The sequence below is a fragment of the Fusarium sambucinum genome, chromosome I, assembly GCF_050947815.1.
Source record: "Fusarium sambucinum isolate potato_lamoka chromosome I, whole genome shotgun sequence".
Classification (NCBI taxonomy): domain Eukaryota; kingdom Fungi; phylum Ascomycota; class Sordariomycetes; order Hypocreales; family Nectriaceae; genus Fusarium; species Fusarium sambucinum.
The window spans coordinates 1,957,686-1,982,371 of record NC_139294.1 but is presented as its reverse complement, the minus strand read 5'-3'; the positions used below and the strand labels follow the sequence as shown (position 1 = coordinate 1,982,371).

At 49.0% G+C, this 24,686-nt stretch overlaps 6 protein-coding genes across 6 annotated transcripts; 2 read left to right on the top strand and 4 right to left on the bottom strand.

Annotated features, from left to right (window-relative positions):
• Positions 1–409: 409 nt before the first annotated feature.
• On the bottom strand, positions 410–2,208 carry FSST1_003381 (SWI/SNF chromatin-remodeling complex subunit SNF5; the record flags this gene model as incomplete). The annotated part of the gene is made up of 2 exons (XM_083229458.1): positions 410–505; positions 559–2,208. The coding sequence occupies 2 exons, from the start codon at positions 2,206–2,208 to the stop codon at positions 410–412; spliced, it is 1,746 nt and encodes a 581-aa protein (XP_083086811.1).
• Positions 2,209–2,797: 589 nt separating this feature from the next.
• Positions 2,798–3,538, bottom strand: FSST1_003380 (uncharacterized protein; the record flags this gene model as incomplete). Its single annotated transcript, XM_083229457.1, has 3 exons — positions 2,798–2,960; positions 3,016–3,130; positions 3,181–3,538. 3 exons carry the CDS (start codon positions 3,536–3,538, stop codon positions 2,798–2,800), a joined length of 636 nt encoding a protein of 211 aa, XP_083086810.1.
• A 583-nt stretch (positions 3,539–4,121) lies between these two features.
• Positions 4,122–4,670, top strand: FSST1_003379 (DNL zinc finger-domain-containing protein; the record flags this gene model as incomplete). Its single annotated transcript, XM_083229456.1, has 2 exons — positions 4,122–4,450; positions 4,640–4,670. The coding sequence occupies 2 exons, from the start codon at positions 4,122–4,124 to the stop codon at positions 4,668–4,670; spliced, it is 360 nt and encodes a 119-aa protein (XP_083086809.1).
• A 266-nt stretch (positions 4,671–4,936) lies between these two features.
• On the bottom strand, positions 4,937–12,861 carry FSST1_003378 (armadillo-type protein; the record flags this gene model as incomplete). The annotated part of the gene is made up of 2 exons (XM_083229454.1): positions 4,937–11,438; positions 11,489–12,861. The coding sequence occupies 2 exons, from the start codon at positions 12,859–12,861 to the stop codon at positions 4,937–4,939; spliced, it is 7,875 nt and encodes a 2,624-aa protein (XP_083086808.1).
• A 327-nt stretch (positions 12,862–13,188) lies between these two features.
• FSST1_003377 (CwfJ C-terminus 2-domain-containing protein-like protein) lies at positions 13,189–14,906 on the top strand (the record flags this gene model as incomplete). Its single annotated transcript, XM_083229453.1, has 2 exons — positions 13,189–13,205; positions 13,262–14,906. 2 exons carry the CDS (start codon positions 13,189–13,191, stop codon positions 14,904–14,906), a joined length of 1,662 nt encoding a protein of 553 aa, XP_083086807.1.
• Positions 14,907–16,486: 1,580 nt separating this feature from the next.
• On the bottom strand, positions 16,487–18,347 carry FSST1_003376 (putative tyrosine protein phosphatase MIH1; the record flags this gene model as incomplete). Its single annotated transcript, XM_083229452.1, has 4 exons — positions 16,487–17,624; positions 17,677–17,908; positions 17,972–18,039; positions 18,097–18,347. The coding sequence occupies 4 exons, from the start codon at positions 18,345–18,347 to the stop codon at positions 16,487–16,489; spliced, it is 1,689 nt and encodes a 562-aa protein (XP_083086806.1).
• Between the last annotated feature and the right edge of the window lie 6,339 nt (positions 18,348–24,686).

The following is a 24,686-nucleotide window of genomic DNA, read 5'->3' as shown; positions in this document are numbered from 1 at the left end:
AACCACCTATATTCGTGAATACTACAAGGATGCATAATTCGATGGTCTCTTCGTCTCCTCCCTCTGTCCAGCAATTAACAACGACAAAGTGTATCGTTCGCTTGAGGAATCCCAATCCTCCCTAGACGCCATATAATCATCCCTTCCAATTCCACCGCCCCCCAAAAAGCTTTTGCTCGCAAAAACGAAGACACCCAAATGTAACTGGCTATCAGCATGATGCTTCGCCACTATCTCTCTCCTAGCACTCCGATAACAGGGCACATCCCATTCCATTAGATCGTTATTTAGGGGCCAAGGGCTGCAGCTTTCGGCTTGCCCGTCCATTGCTCTTACACGGAGTATTTGTAGGTTTCTTCAGGTGAGAGTCTGAGATTTTTACCGGTTGGCTTTGCTCCTCTGGGGTCTCCTAAACCGCACGGACATCTGGAAGATGGAGGTTTTTACTCTGGCGTGGTAGTCTCTGATCACGCTCGTAAAGGTAGCCACAGTTGGCACACAAAGTCTGAGCAAAGTTAGCAACAAACTAGTCAACTCATCTTGATATGTTAATCTTACCCTTGGGCCTGCTGGGCCGTCTCTGACAGCCCAAACGCTTGTGCCCCATATCCTGCAATGCATGCACCTCCACTGGAATCTCTCTTGATCTGTCAGAGCACCACCACCTCCCCCGTAGCCACCGACATCAGGCGTGCCTCGTCCTCCAGGCGTACCGCCCCGTCCAAGCGGGCTCAAGCTTCGGAAACGACGCTTCTTCTTAGAGCGTTCACCTCGACCCATTCTCTCTTCTTCAACCTCCATCGGTGCCCCAAAAGGTGTGCCTCCAAGCATACCTGTTGTAGAGCTGAACCGTGCCGTCTCACGGCGCAACCGCCGAACTTCACGTTCGCGGTCGCCTTCCCTCTTCTCGATCTCCTCCTTGCTGAGAAACTCTACCTTGGGCTCCCAGTCATCGCCGAGATGTTCCGGTTCGTATCTCCAGCCAGCCTCTGAGCCGTGAGCAGCATCATTTGGCAGCTCTTGCTGTAGACCACCCCATCCGGCAACCAGACCCCCTGCCTCACATGCTTCCTTCTTCAGCCGCAGTACAGCCTCATATATGGCATGGGTCATCGCCGGGATCCACTCTCCTGTCAATCCGAGATCCGTACAAGTAACCTTGGCAAATGCCTCAGCAGTGCCAGGGGGGTGCAAAAGAGACCACTCAAACTTGTCAGTGTAGAGCATGGACGCTAGGTTGAGACTTAAGTTGATAATGCATCGGTAGGTATCGTCGGGGTTGTAATCATCTGAATCGGGAAGTATTGGTGTTGCCTCTGCGGTAACATCAGGAGCTTGGGTTTGTGAGGGAGTTGCCGCACCTCCTGTCTGCGCTGGTGTGTCAGGCCGAGAAGTGCCACGAATGGCGGACACTGGAGAATCATCCCGAGACTTGAGCGCAAAGCTAGGTCGTGGGGTCAATGCGGTCGTCGTAGGTTGCTGGACAGAGGCGGCTTGTTGATCACTATGGAACAAAGGGTGCAGTGCGACACCCGAGTATTCTTCGAGCTGTGTCCGGATTTGCTTGCTGATCTCAGCGATGGCGGCTTGTCGATTTGGCAGATCCAGATCCTGCACCAATGTCTGTGCAAACTGGTCGGTCGAGATGAGAGTTTCGTGAAGATTCCAGCAAAATATGTCTCGAAGCTTATAAGGCACCGTCGCCTCCTGTTGACGGTACTGGGGAAGTGAGGTGTCCACCGTGTTAGGGTTCGGCGTTGGATATGGGGCTGGAGGGATGAACGCAGGAACGTCCAGATCGATTCGGATAGGAATCAGAGTAAGAGGGAGTGTCGCCTGAATAGCGTTCTGCTGATCGCTCCTCAGCAGCTTGTGCTTTGCTATCCAATCGCGCCAGATGCCTTGCACCTCAACTGGCCCCTTAGTATCTTTGCCAACCTTGTCAGCGAGGTCTTGTCTAGTGGCCGAGTCCTCCTTGCGCAAGCTCCGCAATCCCGTTGGTCGTCGACGTGGGTCGTCGCTATCGTCTTCCAGGTCGTCATAACCATCTTCAGCGTAATTAATGATGGTCGTTCCTCGCTTGGTGGTCCTCGAAACGGGGCCGGCGGGCGCGCTGCTCGGTAGAACAGGCGTGAGGAGGGAGTTGTTGTAGGCGCGGAGTCGCGGCGCATAGCTCGATAAGAACGCCTGGGGCTTTGATCGTTCCATTGTGTGCGTTATAGGACCTCGACGGTCATCTCATGCCGCGGAAAAGGGAGCTAGGCCAACACGTGAAGAGCCTTCTATGGCTATTGCCCCGGTGCACTTTGGAGTTGAGACCCTGGTGCAATGATGATATTCACGCGACAATAGCAATAGTTGTGCTACAGCTATGGGGGGTGAGAGATGTGGATGTTTGGTGCCTGTCGTGATGGCTTCAAGGCTCGATGCTTGATGGAGTCGCGAACTAGGGACCTTTTTCTCAATCGCGTCGCTCGGTGTTCCAGAAGTTTGCTGTAGAGTGCACGGGCCATACCGGGGCGGTGATGATTATGTAATGCTACTACAGCTTACCCTGCATCAAACATCCTCACTTACAGACATGAATGCATGTGAATAAAAGAAGTACTAAGTAAGCATGTAAGTAAAAGTGAATTCATTCCTTTCATTTCATCAACCTTCCTAGTGGTTATAGCTGTTTTTAATAATAAACATTAATTATGTTCCATCACTGTTCCTCGCCCGAGTCTCTTCACACGTGCAAGTTCAATTCATGCCCAGAAACACTCGCCCGAGTTTCGGCGTACAAGCAATCAGCTTATTCCTCTTCTTCAGAGAATTCAAGCTTGGCCTCATCATCTGATCCCTTGATGGGAGTGAATTTGACAGGCGTTGGAATATAAATAGGGTAACCCCAGTGATGATGAATACCAGGGTTCTTCTGTGTTGGCTGCGGTGGTGGTGATAGTGGTGGCCAACAACTGTGTTGTTAGCGGCAATACTTACATTAACCAGTATTAGCCAAGAGTGACTTACCCGTAGGAAAAAAAGCACACGTCGTAAAAGGTGCACTTCTTTCCTCCATCAACGTCGAACGTTTTCTTAGATTTACCACACCCCACGTATTCTGCGGCGGGTTTCATGCATGCATCTATCTACTTGTCAGACCCAGCAAGCCCAAGAAGTTTCAGGACGACTTACCATAATCGTCGGTGTTGGTTTCTTTGCGAAGCCAACTTCCCACTGCGCTTTGGAGAGTAGCTTCGAACGATTGCCCTACGCAATCAGTCGCTGTGTCTTCCATATATATGGCTTGGCCTGATATCGGATACCGAGCTGGGCGATAATTGAAGGATACTTTTCCATCAGCCATCTTGTCGGCCCAAGATTTAGCGGATTTTCCGAGAGATTCATCCCAGGTAAGATCATTGAGTCCCTCTGCCCGGCGTGCCTCATTGATGTGGAACAAGCCAATCACATTGTCGTCTTCGTCTGAAACAACCCGAGGGTAGCCAGAGGAGAGTATGGCCAAGGAGGCCAATACGAGGGTGCGGAGCATGCTTTTGGTAATAAGGGAACCTGTCTGAACGAAATGGTAATGCCTGAGAAACCGAGTTCAAAGACGTGTTGGGGGGTGATTTGATAGTGATGATGATCGTGTAATGACTGGTGAATAGTGGGAATTGATGGATGCGAGAAATACAGCTAAAATGAATGAAGATGGAGAAGCTGAGAGAGTAGAGAGAATGATGAAGAAGAGAGATTGTAGAGAAACTAGCCCACCTCCGAAAAGATCTTGACGTTGACTGTGATTCACTGGGGAGGGAGGAGCGATGACAAGGTTGGCATAATTTGTCAACGGCACAAGAGCTCCTCTCCTTTTGGATTGTCGCAACTTCCTCGAGGATTTCTTCTGTACCAAAATCCTCCATCCTCGTGCCATGCCTCAAAACGCTGGCAAGTCCATCCGTGTAAGTGACAGGGTCGATGTGATTCGTCAACCTTCTACAGCTTCTCTTCTAAGCCGTTGGGCCCACAAATGACGTCTCACAACCAAGACCCTTCTTTCTTCAATTAAAAACATTTCCTCTAAATCAACTCCGACATCGCCATCACCTTCCAACTACATTAAATCATACAGTATGGCCTCACGAGCACCTTCTCTCGCCCCCGCAGCTCTGCGACAACTGCGTGCTCAACCAAATCGCCTCTCTTCCTACCTGCAAACCCCTCTTGCCCGCCCTGTCGCAAATCTAAATCAACAATCCTTCCGCGCAGCACACAATATTCCTAGACCATCTCCCCGAACATACGTCAAGCCGAAATCCGAGCAGACGCAGGTGGGAGAAACGCCCAAGAGTGAAGGCGAGAGGCCAGAGATCAAACCCTCGCATTACCAACTATCATTTACCTGCGTTCCATGCGGCCATCGCTCCCACCACAATGTCTCCAAGCAAGGCTACCACTTCGGGTCTACGCTCATCACATGTCCGGGTTGTCGCAACAGACATATTATCAGTGACCACCTGAATATTTTTGGCGACAAAAGCGTCACCGTTGAAGAACTTGTGAAGGAAAAGGGCCAGCTTGTCAAGAGAGGCACCTTGGGCGAAGAAGGCGATATTGAATTCTGGCCAGAGAATTCTCTCCCATGAAGCAGGGCATCTAACAAGAACGAGAGCTCAGACTGATCGGCGACATTTTACTGGATAGAGTTAAAAATAGACAATGGTGTACGATAGTGTAAGAGGATTGGGTGGCGTTGATGGAATACCCTCCTCTTCAGACAGGAATGATCATTATAATAGTCACGAGCCCAATAGATGGCCGTGTTTGCTTTTCATATTTGACATACAAATGACTTTTACTATGAATCCATATGATTACGCCATAAAACACACATCTTGTCCAATTCTATAATTCCTTAACGCCCGTTGATGCAACACCATCAATCCCCTTACCATCGCTTGAACGACTGCCTCATATCCTTCTGCTCCTTGGACCGTGTCTTGAGGCGAGACTTGTTCTTTTCGAACTTCTTCCTCTTGTCCCGTCCATACTTCTCCGGCTTGATAATCGCATCAATCTTCCTCTTGCTTGATCGTTCCTCTCTCTTCTTCCTCACTTCCTCCCTAATGGCGAGCAACTGCTTAGAGTATTCAGAAGTGCCGAACTTCTTCTGCAGAGAATCCATAAGAATCTGTGCACGTGTCTTGAGAGCCTCATGCTTTGTCTTGAAAAGCTCATCGTTCGAGAAAGGAGGGGCAATGGAGGGGTCGGTGAGGTTATGGAGTGGCACAAGGATGGTCTTGAACGATGGCCGAAGACGTTCTAGGGAAGACCTCCGGCACACAGTCTCCAGAAGCTCCATCGCAGCTACCTTTGGTGTAATGGCCACAGCCCTGGGAGGAATTTCTCTTCGAATGACGCGAGAGATTTGTCTGAACATATGCTCAAGGTCTGTCTTTCGCTCGCTCTTCTCCTCCTCGCCCTGGTCTTCCTCCTCTTCTTCCTCATCTTCTCCGTCACCCTCGGGGAGACGAGGAGCCAAGAAAGCAAGAACCTGGACAGCTTCCGCTCCTAGCTTCTCATCAATGTCTCTCGTTGCCAGGACACCCAGAACGAGTCTAACCAGGTTCTGTACCTTTGACAGATCGAGCGTCAGACCATGGCTACCCTCTACCGGCTCGCCAACGGTTACATCACCAGTTTGCTGGGCAAAGTCTGCCAAGTAGGAGCTTGTCAAGCCTATAGATGATATCTTAACTGAAGGTTCTTGGTGTGACAGACATCTGACAATGTTAGACCACATCTCCTCGCTGTTGCTTGCCAGGATCTTTTCAGGGAACACAGCCAGAGCAGCACGAATGACTTCGAGGGCTGCCTCTATGAGCTCTCCGTCGACTTCACGAATATCCTCGTTCTCAATAACGCCGCTGATCTTCTCGAGAACAAGTTTGAAGTCCTGCTTGTTCTTGGATGCGTTTCCACTAGATTCAAGGTAAAAGCCGAAAACCTGGAAAGCGAGTTTGAGCACTGCTTCGTTTCCGTCCTGAGCCAACCATGTTCGCACGAGTCCGAGGAACGTTTGAGTTTGCTCCTTATCGGCTTTGCGGAAGATCTCCCTGAGAAGGCCTGCAGCTGAAAGTCTGCATTTCTCGCTGTCGTCGTTGGCAAGGACAAAGAAGAGTGGGAGAAAACAGGTAGAGGAAATCTCTTGAACAAAGTCGTCAGATGACTTCATGAGGAGCAAGTGAACCATTTCCATGACGGACAGACGACCGCCCTCTCGCTCATACTTTAGGTTGGCAACAATAAAGTTGAGCTGCTTGGCCCATCTGGCCTTTTTCTGAGGGTATTCGCGAACGAACTGGAAGAATGCGCCTCGGGCAAGATCACGGGTATCCTTGTCATCGTTGATGATCATAACTGTGCCCACATAGTCCATGATGTCGTAAACAGAAGCAGTTTCAATGCGTCGGTCCAGAACTGATCGCAAGAAATTGAACGTGACGTGACGGTAAAGAGGTTCAGTCAGATCGACCTTCAACTTTGTGATTAGCATATCAATCGCTGCGTCCCCGACAGGAGTGTCACGACGATCCCGAAGAACAACAGCCAGCATCTTAAGTGCTGCTTGAGCCACCTCAGTAGTGGTGGAGACTGACATGGAAATACTCTTGGTTGCTTCCTTGACTGCAACCTTGTACAACTTCGACCCCTGATCGTCACTAAACGGCACCTTGACAATGACGGCTAGCAAGCGGAAGGCAGAAATCTTGACCTCGTCCTCTCCACCAACCATAGCATCACCAAGGATAGGAATAAATCCAGTGATATTCTCAGGAGTGCGCAAGCTGTCATGCTTCTTCAGGATCGCCCTCAGAATATCGACTGCAAAACGAATCAGCTTGTATGTGTGCTTAGTCGTTTTGCCTCGATCACCGCTCTTCTTGGCGCCCTTCTGGACGAGGTATTTCTTGACTCGAGGGTCGAGTTTCTCTTCAACTTCAGGCTTTTGAGAATTGTAGACATCTTGAATCACTTCGTAACAGAAAACCAGGGTGTCGCGGCTTTCAGCGGCAGGGTTTTGTAGAAGACCAGATGTTATACGTGACATCAAAGCATCGAGTTTTCGGACCATTTTGAGATCAACCTTCTGCATCAGAAGCGCTCGCAACGGTTTCACCAAATCAATGAGACGGCCAATAGAGGCGTTTTTCGCGATGAGCTCCATTGAGTCCTGGCTCTTGCTGCTCTTGATTTCCTTGGTTTGTGTCGTGTATCCCTCAGCGTCTTTCTCTTGTCCAATCACGCCGAAGATGTCGTCCATGACAACTGCTACGACAAAGTTGAGGCAGTAATCCAGGTCGCCAGGGGCGCAGCTGGGAACGATAGCGACCAAAATAGAGTGCATTGTGTACGAAAGCACATGGAGCTGGTATCCTCTGGTCAGAGCGCCTCGCAACTCCTTGAGAAGGAACCCAAAGTAAGACGAGCCCAAATTGACAGCTATCTTTACTAGTGTGTCTCGAGCCATGTCTCGGGCCTCTATAGACTTGCTGCGGAGGATGTGGCTGATATCGGTCAAAACACCAGCAAGTTTCTGGTCCATCTGATCCGACGGCAACAACTTCAAGAGTCTGACGATGATGACACCAACCGGGACACGGTAACTGACTTCTGACTCGTCCTTTTCGTGAAGATGCTTCACCAGTGTAGGCAAAAAGAAATTGGTAACATCAACGCTAAGCTTTTCTGCCTTCGGAATTGTGAGAGGAAGTCTGGTGGTGCTTGATGAAGATACATCAATCTGGTCCACATCCATGCGCTCTTCGGAATCGTTTTCAGCTGCGTCGACAAGTGCGTCGGCAACCTTACTCAAGAGGCGGATTGTCAGCTTTTGTTGCTCAGGCTTGGCCGCAACATAACCAATGTATCGTTGGAGGGTGGTGCGGTAATGCTTCCAGTGTAAAGAACTTGCGAGATTGCCAATGGTGATGATTGCTTGAGCGCCAAGACCGTGGTCGTCAACTCCATCGGCACGGCCGAAGATGAAGTGTTCGAGAAGCGGGATGAAGAACTGGGCCAGGTTTTGGCTTCCAAATTCCTTCTGCTTGTTGGCAGCCTCAAGAATGTGCAGAGCCTCCAGTTGTCGTGCTGTCGCAGGGCTTAGAATGTTGAAGAAGAATGTCAACTCAGAACTCTCTTCGTTTCGGTCGTTCAACAATGCACTGAGATCAGCAATGGGCTCCCATTCCGGCATGGTTGACAAAAGATGACCCATTACGCGGAGGTACTCTCGTCGAGAAGTGTCAGATGGCTCACGAGCACCAGCGTAGAGAGCAGGCATGATGACTTCTCGAAGTTGGACGCCAAACTTTCCCTTGGATTCTTCGGACGAGCAAGCTGCCGCATCTACAATAAATCGACGCAGTCCGTCGGCGGAGTTAGAGGCCAGAATACCAAACTCAGCATCATCTCGAATATGAAAGATAAGGTTGTGAAGTAAGGGCAACCACTGCTTGGGAGTCAACGGGACTTCTCGATCACCAGAGATTGCACTATAGGCAGCTAGGCGTGCATCGTAATCGGGCTCATCAATACGGCCTTCTTTGAAGGAGTTGAGGGATGAGCACAATTCGGCAACCTCTTGGAGATTGTTATCTTTTCCAGCGATAGCAAGCAGCGCTCTCGACAGGGACTGTCGGTTGTCGCGGTCTTTGAAGTAGCTGAAAAGAGAGGAGATAGTGTCATAAACATCGTCGAGAAGTGACTGGTTGTCAAAGGCGCTAGAACCTGCGACATATTGCTCCGCAATAAGCAGGATTCTGCCCTTGAGCTTGGGGCTGACTCTTCGAGGTGGCTGGTTGAGAAGGAAGATGGAGATTTTGATAACGGCCTGGACATCTTCGGCATCCTGAATAATGGGAGACATTACCAGGATTGTCTCTACGCAAGCTTCCATAAGGTCATTGCTGATGCCAGACATGTCCAAGACATTGGATATCTGTGCCAGAATTGCTTTAGAGTTGGGCTCGAGAAGCTCTGCCTTGATAACTTCGTTGAACTCGCACTCCTGCGCAGGCGCAGTCGCAAGCTTAACCAAGTTGCGAACAATTGACAGGACATGAATCTTGACTGCATCCTTACCCTTCTCGATTGACAAACATTCGATGACCTTGGGAAGAATGCCCTCGGGAATCTTGTCATGTGGCGCAAAAAACAGGGCGATTCTGGGGAGGACAGACCAGGTAGCAAAGAGCTGAAGCATACCAGAAACTCCCTGTGTTGTCTCGCTAGGCAAGTTTTCCAGTCTTGGTGCCACAATATCTCCGAGGATAACATCTTGATAAGGCGCCCATTGGAAAGACTGGGCGTTTTGGAAAAGCGCAATCAAACATTTCAGACCAGTGGACCGAATAATCCTCAAGAGAGACTGCGTGCTGGCCTTTTCTTCCTCTTCTTCGGGGGCGTCCTCTGGGTCGCCCTGGCCGCTGAGTTGTCGGCAGGCAAAGACAAGACAGTACAAAACAGCATTGAGTAGTGTCTCTAGATAGGGTGTAGCGTTGGTACCGAGCTCCGAAATGACGGAAGAAATCATGTTGAGGAAACCAAGTTGCTTTCGGACAGGGAGAAGAGGCTCCTCGAAGATCTTCTTCGAGGCACCAACAACCTTGACATCCTTCAGTTTGCCAGTGGCAATGTCCAAAAAGCTACCCATATCTTCAACACTGAGGTTTCGGAGAACAGCAAGTCGAGTGGCTTGAAGGCCATGTCGGCCGCTTGCTGCCCCCTTCTTGGAAATGGTGCGACCATAAAGCAATCGGAGGAGAATGGGCATCAACTCAGCTCTGTGCTCCGGCTTGATAGCAGTTTCGTCTTGGAGAAAGACTGTAAGCTCGTTCTTGAATCGAGCCTCATCCAGGAGGAACTCCAAGTTCTCTTGATAAGTCTTGATTGCCTCCTGCTTCCAAGCAAGTATTGCCTTGAGGGTGACCTTTTGAACCTCAGCGTCACCATTTTCCATCAACTGCAAGAGTGAAGTATAGACTTGCTCGTGCTCGTAAAGGACACGAGGGTTGATGAATTGGGAGAAGACTCCGAGCATGGCCTTGCGGTCTGCAAGAGACCAAGTAGCCCCCTCAGAAGCTCCTTGACCTTCGACAGACTCAGGGGTTCGGTCTTCACTTGCCCAGGCGAGGAAGTGTGGCACAAGTTGACGAGACCTCCTCTCTGCGATGAAGGGGATGGCATTGAAAACTTTGAGCGCGCGCGACCTGGCATTGCCAGCGGTTGTCTCAGCAGTTCGCTGCTTGTCATCAAAACTCTGCAACATCAGCTCATCTGGGTGGTCGATTGACTCTTCAACCTCAGCTGCAGCTTCTTCCAGTCTGCGCACGTTTGTGCATTCAAAGTCGGAAACAAACGCGCGACGAGAGCTGTGGGTTTCGGGCTGCGAGGCACCCCATCGAGATGAAGGAACCTTCAACCAGCGGAAAGCAACCTCGCAGACTGCCTCCTCTCCAGCCTTAATCTCTGTGATTTGCTTCATAGTCTCAACCGAATCATCCCACACAGGAGACAGCTTCACTGTGAGCATACCGAATAGGAAAGCAGGCACAGCCCGTTGTAGCCAAGAGTTATCCTCAAATGAAGCATAGCTCTGGCCTAACTTGCGAAGAAGCATAGCAATCGTTCTTGTATGTGTGAGACTCAGCGGGGTCTCTTCGACCTCGATCATGGTCTCGATGGTATTAAAGCTGTCTGTTGCCATATTAAGCGTCTTGAGTAGATTCAAAGATGCTAAACGGAGTTCGTGTGATGGAGAACTTAAGTTTTCGACCAAAGACTTAGTAACTGGGTCCTCCTCAGTGGATGAACTATCACTACTTGTGCTATCTTGTCGTCGAGCAGACTCGTTGCCCTGTAGAATTTCTTCGTAGGCAAGATATGCATGCAAGAAGCTGACAGATTGAGAAAATCGAGGAACGGCTGCACGCAGGAGCGGACTCAAAGTGATGTCGACAGAGCCAGCAGCCTTGCTCATACGCAAATAGGCGTGGAATCCCTGACCAACAATAAAATGAACCTCGTCCGATGCCAATGTGGAAGAGGGCCGCAGCGCGAGCTTTAGCTTCCGGAGTAGAAGTTCGGCGATCTTAGCGTTTGTCGATGGGTGAACTGTTGTGAGTTCAAGAATCTGAAGCAGCGCCGAGTACTTGGGCAGGCACCTATCCCGCCAAACTTGAGGATCCTTGTTATAGGGGCCGCGTTCAGGGAATGGTGAGATCTCTAAGCGTTCGAACTTGGAAACGATCTGACCTTGCCAACCCTGTGACATTCTGCAGCTGTCCTTCTCGCCGGCCAAAGGAAAAGCGCCATTCTCAATCATCTTTGGCAAGAGGACACAAAGCATATCTTCATTAGACTCTTCAGACCAATGACTCGCAATGAATCTTGCACAGTTAGTAAAGGCTCGAAACTAGTAGATACTCGGGATTTTTACCTTTGGAAATCGTTACGAAACAAGCTTCCGAAGCGCTGAGCATCCAGCTCGCAGAAATAAGAACAAAAGGGAATGAACCATTTCATGAATGGCTCGCGAGTCAGAGATTGGATGAGAGGATTAATATAGGGTATCAAAGCATCAATAGGTGCGTGGTGCCAGACAATCGTAGTGCTGGCCATGACAAACCTCCAGACGGTGCTTGAGGAGTCCCGCGGAGCTGCTTCTGTAACACTGGAAAGCAAGTCGACAAAGTTCTTGATAAGAGGCGACCAATTACTGATTCGGTATCCTTTTCGAACACCGGCCATGGTTCCGTATATCCTAATAAGGGGTACAACCTGCCATTGACGGTCGGTAGGAGCTGTCCGCTCCATGTTACCCCGGATTGCCGCATGGACTCCGTCTGCGAAATCCCCAAAAGTCTCAGCAGTCGCATGATGTATAACACTGGTCAACACACCACAGACAACATCGGTCCATGTGGTATCCTCGCTGAGGGTTCGCTCCTCTTCAGGAATGGCGTCGACCAGTGCGGCGAAGATATCTGGAGCAGTGGAATGGATAATGTTATCAGTACCCTTGATGGCCTCGGCAAACATGTTCATCAATCCATCCTTGTACAAAATGAACTGACGGTCGTCCTTGATGCTCAGAAGATCGTCCCGAGCGCATTCGACCAGGCGCTTTAAAGCTGTCTCGCGTTGTGATGGCGCGGCAGCCTTTTTAACCAGGAAACTAAGTGCTTCGGCTGCGAATCGGGCAATATGAGGAGGATGTCGTGACTTTCCGAGTAGTGGCGCCATGACTTTGAAAGTAGGTCGCAAGTCAGGAACGAGTAGTTTAGAAAGGTACTTGAACAAAAATGCGAGGGCTCCAAACGTCCACTCAATAACGTCGGCATCCTGTGGCTTGGCTGCGATAGCCATGATTAAATCCAAACTTCTACCATAATGCTTCTCGAATCGAACTCCCAAATCGTGGGAGAAAGCGGTTAGGAGGTCTAGTAGCGGCTCCAGAGCTTCCTTGTCTTGTCCTGCTATAAAGTCGGCGAGCAGGTCCATGATGCGCTGCTCAAAATGGAGTAGCTGGGGCAAGCTCTCACAAAGAGGCCAGACCTTTGTCTTGAAAGCAGAGAACGGTTTCGAGACATTGAGCTCTCCCCATTTTTGCAGTCCGGTCTGAAAGTAGGATGTCGAGGTCGAAAGGTCTTCGTTATCGAGGTCATGACGGCGAACTTTTCGTAGAGGTTGAAGTGAATTAAATTTTGAGATTTTAGTAGTAAAAGATTCCCACCGGTGGTTCTTTTGGTGGGGTGTTGAGTTCTTGTTCTTCCGCGCCTTTGTGATGCGCCCTGAAGAGTTGGCCGGCATCTTGGGCGGTGTTGTTTTGTATGTAAAGAACTTGGAAAAATGAAGATCCAAGTCTTTGCGAAAAAGAGCTTCTTCACATCCATACCGCGAAAAGATGTCCCCGCCAAAACTTTTTTTATCGGTTCATAAGCGGCAAAACCGATAAGACGGCGCTAATGCATGGAGCCCCACACTGACCAATCATACTCGCGCCGCATTCTCTTATCTATTATAGAACTCCAACGCGCTCTTCGTACACTTTCATCATAGCTTCTTTCATTCACATTCCCTTCACTTAGAAGTTATCGTGAGAAGTCTAGACCATTTCTTGTCACAACAACCGCCAATATGGCTGCACCTAAAATGTGAGTGATACTTTGAATCTTTACTTGCAGCTCATAATCTCACAAATTTTATCCAGTATCGTCTTGGGCAGCCTCAATGGCCAGCTTGGACCAGCATTCAAGAAGCTAGCTACTCTTCATTCAAAGAACAGCTTCTCCATGGCCATTCTTACTGGCGACGTCTTCAGCGCAACACAGGATGACGATTCGATTACTGCGCTTCTCGATGGAACCTTTCAAGTCCCTCTGCCGACTTACTTCACCATGGGAAGTCATCCTTTGCCCCCACGCATCGCCGCAAAGGTCGAGGCTGAAGAGGAAATTTGCGAGAATCTACATTTTCTCGGCAAGCGGAGTATTACCAAGACGTCTGATGGTGTGCGAATCGTCGCTCTCGGTGGTCAATTAGATACGAACCTCATTGCTGGCCAATCTAAAGAACAGCACCTACCATTTCACACAGTCGACGATGCCAAGAGCCTGCGCGGTGCCAACAGTGCTGATATTCTCTTGACTTCGATATGGCCAGCGGGTGTCTGGACTGGTTCGCAAGTTGCGCTTGATCCTACAAACCAAGCGTCCTTGGCTGTCTCAGACTCGGTCGCGGAGCTATGCGCGGCACTTAAACCACGATATCATTTAGCATCCTCTCCTGAAGGCTACTTCTATGAGCGAGAAGCGTTTGTGCATCCTACCGAGAAGGATACCGACAACACTTGCGTCACGCGATTCATTTCAATGGCCCCATATGGCAATGAGGCTAAAGCAAAGTCTTTGTATGCATTCAGCCTCAATAAAGGAGACGCATCAGTACCCGTCGGCGCCACAGCATCGCCATTTAACCCCAAGACCAAGAAACGTGCCCCTAAGGAGGACATTTATAACCGGTATGGCGGTGACGAGCACGAGAGGGGACACAGGGGCCGGCGCCAGAAGCAACGCCATCGATCACCCCCTCCAGGTCCCGATAGATGCTACTTTTGTCTCTCCAACCCCAACTTATCTTCGCACATGTGTTGCAGCATTGGTGACGACGCCTACATCTCAACAGCCAAAGGCCCCTTGCCTACGTCTGCGACCTTCACCGAGCAAGGCCTTGATTTCCCAGGTCACTTGATCATCATTCCATTACCACACAATCCGACCATCCCCAGTATTGGACCAGTCGCGGATCCAAACGGCGAGGCTGCCAAGACCTATAAAGAGATGAACCACTTCCGCGAAGCTATCCAGGCCATGATTGCTGCCAAGAGCTCCCACAAACTTGGCGTCGTCACTTGGGAGATCAGCCGTGAACGCAACGTCCATCTGATTTGGCAACTGATGCCCTTACCTGCCGAGCTCATCCACAAGGGTCTGGCGGAAGCTGCTTTCAAAGTCGAAGCAGAGAACCAGTCCTGCCCAGCTTTCAAGGCACAAGACCTGACTCTCGAGCAACAAGCTGAATCAGGTGGCGACTTCTTCCGCGTGTGGTTGTGGGCAGATGATGGTGAGGAGCGTATTAAGGGCAAGTCCCTCGTCATGCCTCTGCCCGCAGACAAGCATTTTGATCTCCAGTTCGGTCGACGAGTGGTAGCCAAGCTTCTCAATCTCGAGCACCGCCTTTCATGGAAGGGCTGCGAGCAGACTATTGAGGAGGAGACCAAGGACGTGGAGGCGTTCCGCGAGGCGTTCAAGGAATGGGATTTCACTCTTCAAGACGGCGATGAAACGAATATTTAATACAATTTGATTTTTGTATATTATACCGGAGGCATGGGCGGCGTTTGATGAAAAGGAGTTTTCAGAAGGTCATTTAGTCATTTTGTGTCATATTGGGCCGGCTCTGACGCCATTTGTTTTCTGTATCCCAAGCTCACTCACACTTTAGACGTACTGGTTTATGGATCATAAATCAATTGAGGTTGGAATTAAGACCAAAATCACATACCGTGTCAAAGCAGAAGAACTATGCCGTCTTCAAAAGGTGATATAATAACATGATCCCAATGTTGCAACTAGAAAAGAGACATCTGCGAGAGAACTGTAAGAAATGCTGTTAACCCATACATTGCCCAAACCAACACTTAGGTTTATGCTGCACCCAAATGGCATGTCATTGAGTCGTTTCTACGTTGATGTTGATCACCATCCATGGTAAACTTGCGACTGAACTATTACTTACTAGATTGGCCATCATGTTCAGTCACCGTTGAGAAGCAGCAGTTTAATAATTTTAACTTTCAACTGTTTTTTCCCTCATCTGTAGGTATCTCCTAGCCAGGGCATATCCCCCATAAGGCAATGTAATAATATGTACAAGTAGCAAAACCATCTTTCGCTTGCCTGCCATAAGGCGGATTCGTTCCACCAGCTAGTCCTACAGAAAAAGTACAGCAGTACCAATCTTTCATGGTACTGCCAAAACCAATGACCTGTGCCTGTTTATGTATGTATGGACAAAGGAAAAGAATACAGATACAGGTCTGAGGGTTGTTATGTAGTTTTTCCAACCTCCCGAGTAATTTTTCGGGAAGTGATTGTTTGAATATGTAGTAATGAACAAAGGAAAAGGTTAACCAAGCCCGGTTTCGTCGGGTTTGGGTGGGTATAGGTGCGACAATATGCGCGTATAAACGTTTGTAGGGTGTGATGTATCCGTAAAGTTGAGGATACTGGTATCAAAAATGCTGTGGAATAGAGTACCCAGTGACAGATGCAAGTTGGGTTTTGCCCGGCAATCAATGGACCTCTCCAGACAGGTGTGTTCTTCCTGATTTCCCCAAATGAAGATATCGAAAGGCCGAGACACCTGGTATCGAAATGTCTATTGTGAACAGAGCCACAGTCGTAAGGAAATGCTTGTTCCTGAGGCATGTTTTAGAAGCCAAAAATGCAATTCCGGAAATCGCCAAGTCAGATGCATGATGATGAGTGAAAAGAGAAAGATAAAGAAGAATGCGCGCCCGAATGCAGAATGGGGAGGATGTTGGCTCCCTTGTGAATGAGGTTCCATCGATGAACCATGAACGTAAGCGTGTAAAACGTAAAGAGAAAGGGAAAGGTTAATCGGTGAGCGAGAACTCGTAGTAAAGATCTAATATCGAAGTCGTTGCGGTCGTGGTGTATGTATGAGCATGAGGGTGATTATCGTAGTAAGGATTAGTTGCAAGTCAGGTTATCGAACCAAACAGGCATCATTGGTAGAAGGCGAAAGATTAAAATGACCGAGACCTGAGAGAGCGGACAAGGTGAAACCAGCACCAATAGAGTCGGGCTCTACCACGTGCATCACAAAGACCGAGTCGTAAAGATCAGTACGTCTAGTATGAGGCCATGCGGCGCGTGATTGGGGAGGCACCAAGGCGGGAAATAGATGCATGGAGATGAGGGTGTCGTGAGCTAGGTCTACTGGGGGCAGTAGGCGACTCTTCCACACTACGCTCGCGTTGACCAAAGGCAAAAGTAGCGGCTCGGCTAAGGCCCTTGCGAGATTTCAATCGGCCCATTTCGCGTTCACATGTGCGCTGGTGAGCCTCATCTGACATCTCAACGTATTCTTGGGGATAGCATCGACCACGGTGCTCGGTGAAGAAACCAGAGTATCCACCGTCTAGGATGTAGACTTCAGGATACGTAAGCTTGGGGTAGTGCTCAGCATTCACGGTGCGATCCTCAGAACGAACGTGGCGAGCCATAAGGGGGGCACGGTGGGCCGAGTACTCGCAGTGGAAGATGAGAAGAGTTCGTCCGTCCATGGGAGTCTGGAAGAGCTGGTTTGTAAGTAGGTCCTTGTCATTGTAGTTGACAGCGCCATCAATGTGACCACCCTCATACTCGTACTCAAAACGGCAGTCAATCACGATCTTCTGGTCGAAGTGAGAGCTGTACTTGCCGTCCAAGACATCGACGAGGGTCTCGCGACTGATACGAGGAATGGTATCAGTAGGGTCTTCAAGGAGGAAATGGGGGAGGACGGGTTCTTGAGCCTCCTCCACATCCATGACCGATTGAAGCGCAGGTGAGGGTGTCTCCTCTCCATCTGAGTTGCTCTTCATGACGTCAGCAGGATGCTCGAACATGCTCAACGATCGACGGAACTGCTTGCGATTCCTGAGAAAGGGGTTGGACTGTCGACGAGAATGCGCGTTCATGGAAGGGGAGGCATTGTTGCGAGAGCAAGCGTTGAAGTTGAGAAACTGGGGTCTAGCACGGCCAGCAGGCATACCGGGGCAGGGGCTGTTGGCGGATACGGGCCTGCGCTCCTGGGGTGGTGACGCTGTCTCGAAGCATTCACTTAGAGACAGGTTGGAGCTGGTGTGGTTGAGACGAGATCCGCCAGCACTAAAGCGAAAGGGAGTTGCGTCAACGGCGTCAGCCTGACGGTTCGGTACCGCCGAAGTACTAAAACCCTTCATCCGTGTTAGGGAAGGTCGTCGAGGCATAGCTATTTTGCGGTTTCTGATAGACGTCAGTTGGTGTTGGATGAGGAATGTGGGAATATGAGACTGACTCAGCCATGATGGGCTTGGGTGGTTCCAAGGAAGACTGCCGAGAGATGGGGGCCGGCGAATCGAGCACCATTTCATCGTCAGCGGCTGGTGTAGAGCCGGGAGTTGGAGATGTAATCTCGAATTGAGTGAAGAAAGGGGCCTTGTGAGGCAGGGGAGAGATCTCCATCAACTCCTTGAGCTCAGCCAATTGAGCGGGTGATGATGTCGGCAAAGGGGGGGTTGTTAGGGAATCTATTTAAACATGCCAGTTAGCCGCCATATTCTGTGTTCTGGACTATTGTCGACCGTTCTCACCTCGATCTTGGAAGCTGCGCACCATGCCAGCAGTGAAGAGTGCTCTTCGAGGAGTGTGGAACTTGGGACTGGAAGCATGTTAATTCAACACGCTTTCAAACCAAGTACAAGGCATTAGAACAAACCTTGAGTCACTGTCAAGTCGGAAGTTCTGAGAGATGTCAGCAGCCAGGCTTGTAGCAGGCGAGGCACGAGCGTCCTTGACGTTGAAGTAGTCGCCATTAGAATGCTTGTGCATTTGCTCACGCAGACTCATGCTGGCAGATGTAACGGACGACGTCGCATAGTGAGGGTGTCCGCGAAAGATGTCTCTGCTACCCCAGCTGGGGAGCATCGACGGGCGATGCAGCGCCGCTAGAGGAGAGGAAGCTTCCATTATGGTGATGAAGATGAAGCAGCGGGACGATTCGAGGGAACTCGAGTTGAGTCGAGTTCTGTCGAGGCACGTCGGCTACTAAGAGATATTGAATATTGAAGACACGGCGACGGAGGAGTGAAGAGGTAGTTCTGCAGTAAATCAATGCTGCAGTAACACCTCTATAATGCTATCGAACGAGCGTCTGAGTAAAATCCTTGATTGCTGTCAAGGATATTGGATCGTATCGTATCGTGTGTAATAAAATCGAGTGGCTATCGAACCAAGGGCTAGAGGATGGATGGGAGATTGGCTCGCGGCGGGGTCGACGATATCGTAGTGGTCGGTCGTTATAATCGTTCGAAGGACATTTGAAGGATGGACGAACGAGACTCGACAGGGACTGAATCGTGAATCGACGATTTAAAAGGATTCGTTAAAACACGATAAGTTGAGTCGAAAAGACGTCGACGTCTCAGTTCAGTTTCTATCTCGAGAGGGATCGAGATGAAAGGCTGGGTTTGGATCGAAGACGAGAGTAGACCAGAGCCGGGTGCCAATTTGACCGGGGGGGCGGCTGGTTGCCGGGCGGATGGCGCAGGACTGAATCGCACAAGGCAGAAATACGCACAGTCCAGTACCAAAGACGGAACAGGACAGGAAAAGGGAAGACAAAGAGAGAGATAAGGTTACTCTGGGTACTGTAAGACTATACGAGCACACCGAGACAAGAAGAACAAGAATTGAATTTCCCCTCTTTTTTTATCTTCCTCTAATACGCCTTCTTTTTTTCCTTTTCTCTTTCCTTTGAATCGAAGTTCCTTGGTGGGTGTCGAGTGCGAAGTGGTTGAGTGGTAAAGCGAATGGAGAGATAGCTTTTGTCTAATTGGAGATGTAAAAAACGATGGCTAACCGTGACCGTAACTGTAACCGTAATTTCTTTCCTTTGGGAGAAGTTGTCGGGGCGGGATGGAGTGGGAAAGGGAAGATGTGAATGCGGGAGCAGAAGCCTTTTGAATGGATTCATTCAAGCCCAGTCAAGGCAAAGCCCGTCCCGGTTGGAGGTTTTTTCTTCCCAGGCGATCCCACCAAGGTTGTTAGGGGTGATTTGGGACCTGTACTGGGGCCCTGGGGGTCGCTGGGGAGCACCGACTTACAGTGGAGTTTAGTGGAAGTGAATTGCACGCCCACTGATGGACCTGACGGGTAAGGTAAGTGAGCTTTGGGTCGGTAGGCGTGTGAAGTAGAAAGAGAGGCAGGGGCGTGCAGGTTTATTAGTTCCTGGGCAGTCCCACATGTGCCGGTGCCCTCTTTTTTTGGAGGTACCTCACTTTCAGGGCCTCACGCTCACACTCACACTCTACATCCCCGACCCGTCAAGGCACAAGGCACAGACAGATCCAGCTCTTAGCTAGCAAAGCAATGGCCCTGGCTTGGAAAGCAAAAGGTGAAGCAAATCACAGCTCACACCAGTCTCCTTCTCTCCACTTACCAGGCCCTGTATCACTTGTTGAATGGACGTCGCCCCGGAGCATGGCGGGCGGTTGCTCAGCGGAGGTGGGCCATCCTTGCAAGCTGTCCTAGAAGGGTTTCCATGTCTGGCGCTTAATAGGTTCTATCCAGGGCAGTTCATTATTCGGTACTGTATTGTGCTGTGCTTCTTCTGTGCCTTGGTTTAAGCTATGCTATTTGTGTAAAGTCTGTGCCTTGAATTGGATGATATGCAGTTCGGATTTGGATGTTTTGCGTCAAACTTGGTCTTGGTCCATTCTCCATACTCTACCAGAATTACTACTTTACTTAACAGGTTTGTTTACTTTCATTCATTATTGGAAATGATCTAATTGTATACATGAATCTTAATCAATGGCATCCATTCCCGGCTTCTAGGTAATAACACTTTTGCTTCTAGAGCCAAGTCAGCATGGACGCGCACTGACATGAACATTTAAAACGTCAGCCAAGCTTTCAAACTCAAGATATGCCTTGTAAAATATACCGTTCGCATAAAGAGATACAAAAGCCTAAATTCTATATACAGTTTACCAGCCATCACAAGGATACGCATTTGTCGGTGCTCTGCTAACCAATATATTATGATAATTATAGAATGCCATCTTTTAGTCTTTGTCTTTGCCTTTGCCTTTGTCTTGAACTCGTATCCCAAATATGTACATCCAAATCTTGGAGATACACCCAACATTTCATCGTCTTTGTTCATGATCTCGATTTAGCACAGACAGATATCATCATCAAAACCTGATCTCATTGCGTGAATGATCGACCGTTTATTTCAACACCTATTCCTTTTAGGGTAATCCCTTCCCCTTGTTCTGCGTCTGCTTCTGGTTCAGGTTCAGCCTTGACACAATCATCAGCATCCAATGGATAACTAGAATAACTATTGTACATGTCTCGTCTCTTACACAAATTACTTAATGCGTCCTTCTTCTCTCAATGCACCGACCAACCAGGTTACATCATAGCTGTGAATTAAGAAGCGGTGAGGGCATTCAACATATAATTTACTGTAGCGATACCAGGTCTGAGGTGCGATGCGAAGCGATGCGTCTTCCCGTCCCGCGACACATATTAAATCCCAACGGCTCCATCATGAATTGACGATCAATCCATGACCTGGTAAGCGTCGTCCCAGTAACATCAAGTTTGAAGACGACGTCGGAAATGAGATATCACGAGAATAGAACATGCGATGGATGCTCTAGAAGACGATCCCAAAGCATGGATACCGTGGCCAAGCGCAAGGCAAGCGTTGAATAACAATAACAAAGAAGCTTCACGACTCCATTCACCCTGCAGTCAAAGAGAATCATTCTCGAAATAACAATCAGCTAATCCACATTAAAGCCACTAAAAAGGGTTCACCAACCATGGGGCGGCGTTTGCTGCTTTCTTTGGCGCTGAAGGGTTAATCTGCAATTTGTTTATATTGCAGATGTACGGTTATGAATAAGCATTGACAGCATCTCGATATCTCATCAAACCTTGTAATTGATTGCCATACTGCCACTGTACTATTCCCGAACATACATACCAGCCAGACGAAGAATTATTGTGACCTCTTGTGACATCTCTCTTAATCCGGAGTCCATTTCAAGCCTCCCGATCACAAACTGAACACTCGAGTGTACTTCATCGAGTCTGTCATGGTTTGCTGTGGCTTGACTCGTCCAGAAATTCACCGTCGCTCCGGGATTGGATAAGTGACCAGCCTGTCAAAATGTTTAAACAATAATAAGCCAAGTCACGTCAATTGCCTGTCAGCCAGCTCTTCTTTCTTAGACAAGACGCGGACGGTCTCTCCGCTGCGGCCAGATGCCACTAATAAGGGCGCCCGTAGTGGCGTTACCCAGCAGTAATAGCCAGGATACGTCCATGAACAAAGAAGTCGCCAACGCCTCTGTCTAAGACGCTCGATGCTTGTTGGCCGCCAAAGTTCGGAATTGCGGGATGTGTCTGTGAATGGTTGAGACAGAAAACAAATAGACTTGGCTAGCAGAGTCTTGGTTAAAAAGATTGGAGACAAACAGAGTCGATCTAGTTGAGTCAATCCCAAAAATGATCAAAGAGTGATTGTCGGGTACAGCTTCATCTTTCCGATAGTATATCGCTCTATCTCTCTCTCCCTGCGTCTCTAAATTTCCCTCCCTCGAATTAAATACATAACAATTTCCATAGTTCGTTACCAAACATCCGTATTGATCTTGTTCGTTATCAAATAGTTTCCTCTTTTTGAGACAGAGACAGAAAAAAAAATAGGTAAAAGGCTCCAACTGTCCCCATTTAGTTTGCTCCAGTTCAAATGTCAAAACGTCGCCTCCCTTTTTGGTGCCGGGCCTTTGTTCTACGCTGGGAATAGCATGTGTACAAAATGTTGTGGTTCCCGAGTACAGGCATTTCCAATGAACGTCAACAAATGTCAACCGTGCTTCTGGGAGTCAATGGAGCTCAAGAACTGTATAGAATACTGTACATTGTACTGTAAGTGATCTGATTGCTGATCTGAACCAGACCCTAGGGAAGAATGACGTTAGCCCAGCTAGGATCTGGTCCAAGGTCACTGTCACTGTAACCGCCAACAGCCAAAACCGGTTCTTTGTTGTTTGGGAAAACTGCCTCATCTGTAACAGTTCCCTCGAGACCCTGGTCGAATCGAACTTTGACCTGACTAGCCTTGCCCGCTTGCCTCGCCGTTTCAGTACCTGGCCTAAGCTTATGCCAATTCTTTATTCTTCAGGAACACATTGACATCTATCTAGATAGTGCAGTAGTACGTATGTACAGAGTGCTGTACTGCGTGCGTATAAGTCAAGCCTCGGCGACTCTCGGGTGGGTTTTGGCCCCCGGTCCAGTCCAGTCGTCGTCAGTCAGTCAGTTCAATGGCTTATGGGCCCTGTTCCTGGTCTGGCTTCGGGGTTCCTCACAACTCTGAAGTGTCGGCTGAAAGCTCGCCAGAAAGACGCCTCTTCAAGGTCGAGACCCCGGTTGCTGAAGAGCATGTCCCTGCAAAGAAGACCAATAGCTGAAATTCGGAAATCTTTGTCACTGAACCCAGAACAATGGTTAGAGCTCGTGCACGCCCGCTCACAACTTCAATTCGAGTGTAGCCAGGTAGACAAAGGATGGAGACCTGCTCCTCTCTAAAAGGAAAAATTCAGGGTCCTTTTCTGGTGGTCGTGAGACAGTCGCACTCTTGCACTAGAACCCTGGTTCAGAAACACAACGGTCCCACAGTCGAGGTCAGCACAACGAATGACAATTGCGATTGACGATTCATAAGACTCAAACTCAATAGAGCAGGTCTGGACTCTTTTGACTCGATGGCGGATGACATCCGCATTCTTGGAAAGAGTTGATTGAATCGCAGTGGTCGAGTTGTCACCAATATGTGAGTACCTATACAGCAGTTGCCAACATTGGCAGGTACTGTAAAGCGATGACATAACTATGGTTCCTGTCTTGACCGGATGCAATGCAAGGCATTGTTTGGTTTGTGCAAGGTTACGCTGGGATTTTCAATTTACGCAGCGTTGTTGGGTCAGAAGCAAGATCCAACCCATGTCTAGTCCGATGCTAGTGTCCATATTGGAGCAGCTGGCGACAAGCGACGAGGACTCGAGTGGATAATAACCGAGGAGGGGCGTGCGTAGAGAACCGAAGAGTTCATGCCGCTTTGTACTGGAAGCTTAGCTGTCTGTAATCGCTTGGATGGGTATCGCGATTCGCTTCAACCTACATTACCGACTTGGATGAGTTGGACTACATATGTGATCTTGCGCATATTCAGGTACCCGTATGCATTCAGCAATCTTTAGATAGATCATCAATTCAATAGCTTGCAGCTCGCGTGTATTAGGCGAAACGATCAATAGGTTCAGATGCAGTTTGTAGATCATTCAACCATTCATCCATCAACATATATAGAGTGTAAGCAAAATCAAACCAGCCGCTGTAGATATGGAAAAATAGCTTCTAGACTTTCCATGACTGGTATTTGACTCTGCTTCTTCAATGGCCATATCCACGTGTACATACACAACAGGGTGAGGAATGCAAGGCCCTTGACTGAAACCTTCTGTATCGGTATTAACTGGAAACTCTGGTACGGTGAAAGAGGATCATCAAAGAGAGTGATGGCCAAGGGACCGGACCCTTGAATTCCTGCGGGAGGCGTTTCGTTCCCGGGTACAGGTTTTGAATAGATACATGTCGGTCGGTCGATCGACAGCATTCTCTAACAATAGTTCTCGTCCTGGGGTAACAGTCAATGTTACCTACCAAGATAAGGAATCGACGAATAACTCCAGATAATACTCTGTACAGCAATCACTAAACGGATATTCGCGCGGGGTGTCCGACGCCAAGGTCAGCACTCACCAATTCCTCTTACATCCAAAAGACTTGGGAGTTGTCCAATGGCAAGGTAGAAGCTATGACGAACTGAACTTGTTAACCTGTTTATTGATACTCCGCATATTACCCTTGTCCACAGCCAGCCTTGTCTACATATGAGAGAGTGTCTATACGGATAAGTGTATCATGATTGATCCATTTTTGTACGCAACAACAACAACTTGACTCTCTTCCTCGGCATTCAAACCTCCGAGCGCTATGGTTCTTGTCTGTGGCCCTCAGCGGGACGATCGTGCATCCTTTGTTTCTGGGGACGCCGCACACCAAAGAACAGTATGCCAGCCAAGCTGATCCTCTGTTGCTTTTGGCCATATTTTACCCCTCTTCTTTGACACACTCATCTACTAATAGATAATTGACTTTGACCCAATACGATCATATCCAAGCCACAGACTGATCAATTGATAGAAACAAAGAAAGCCCACC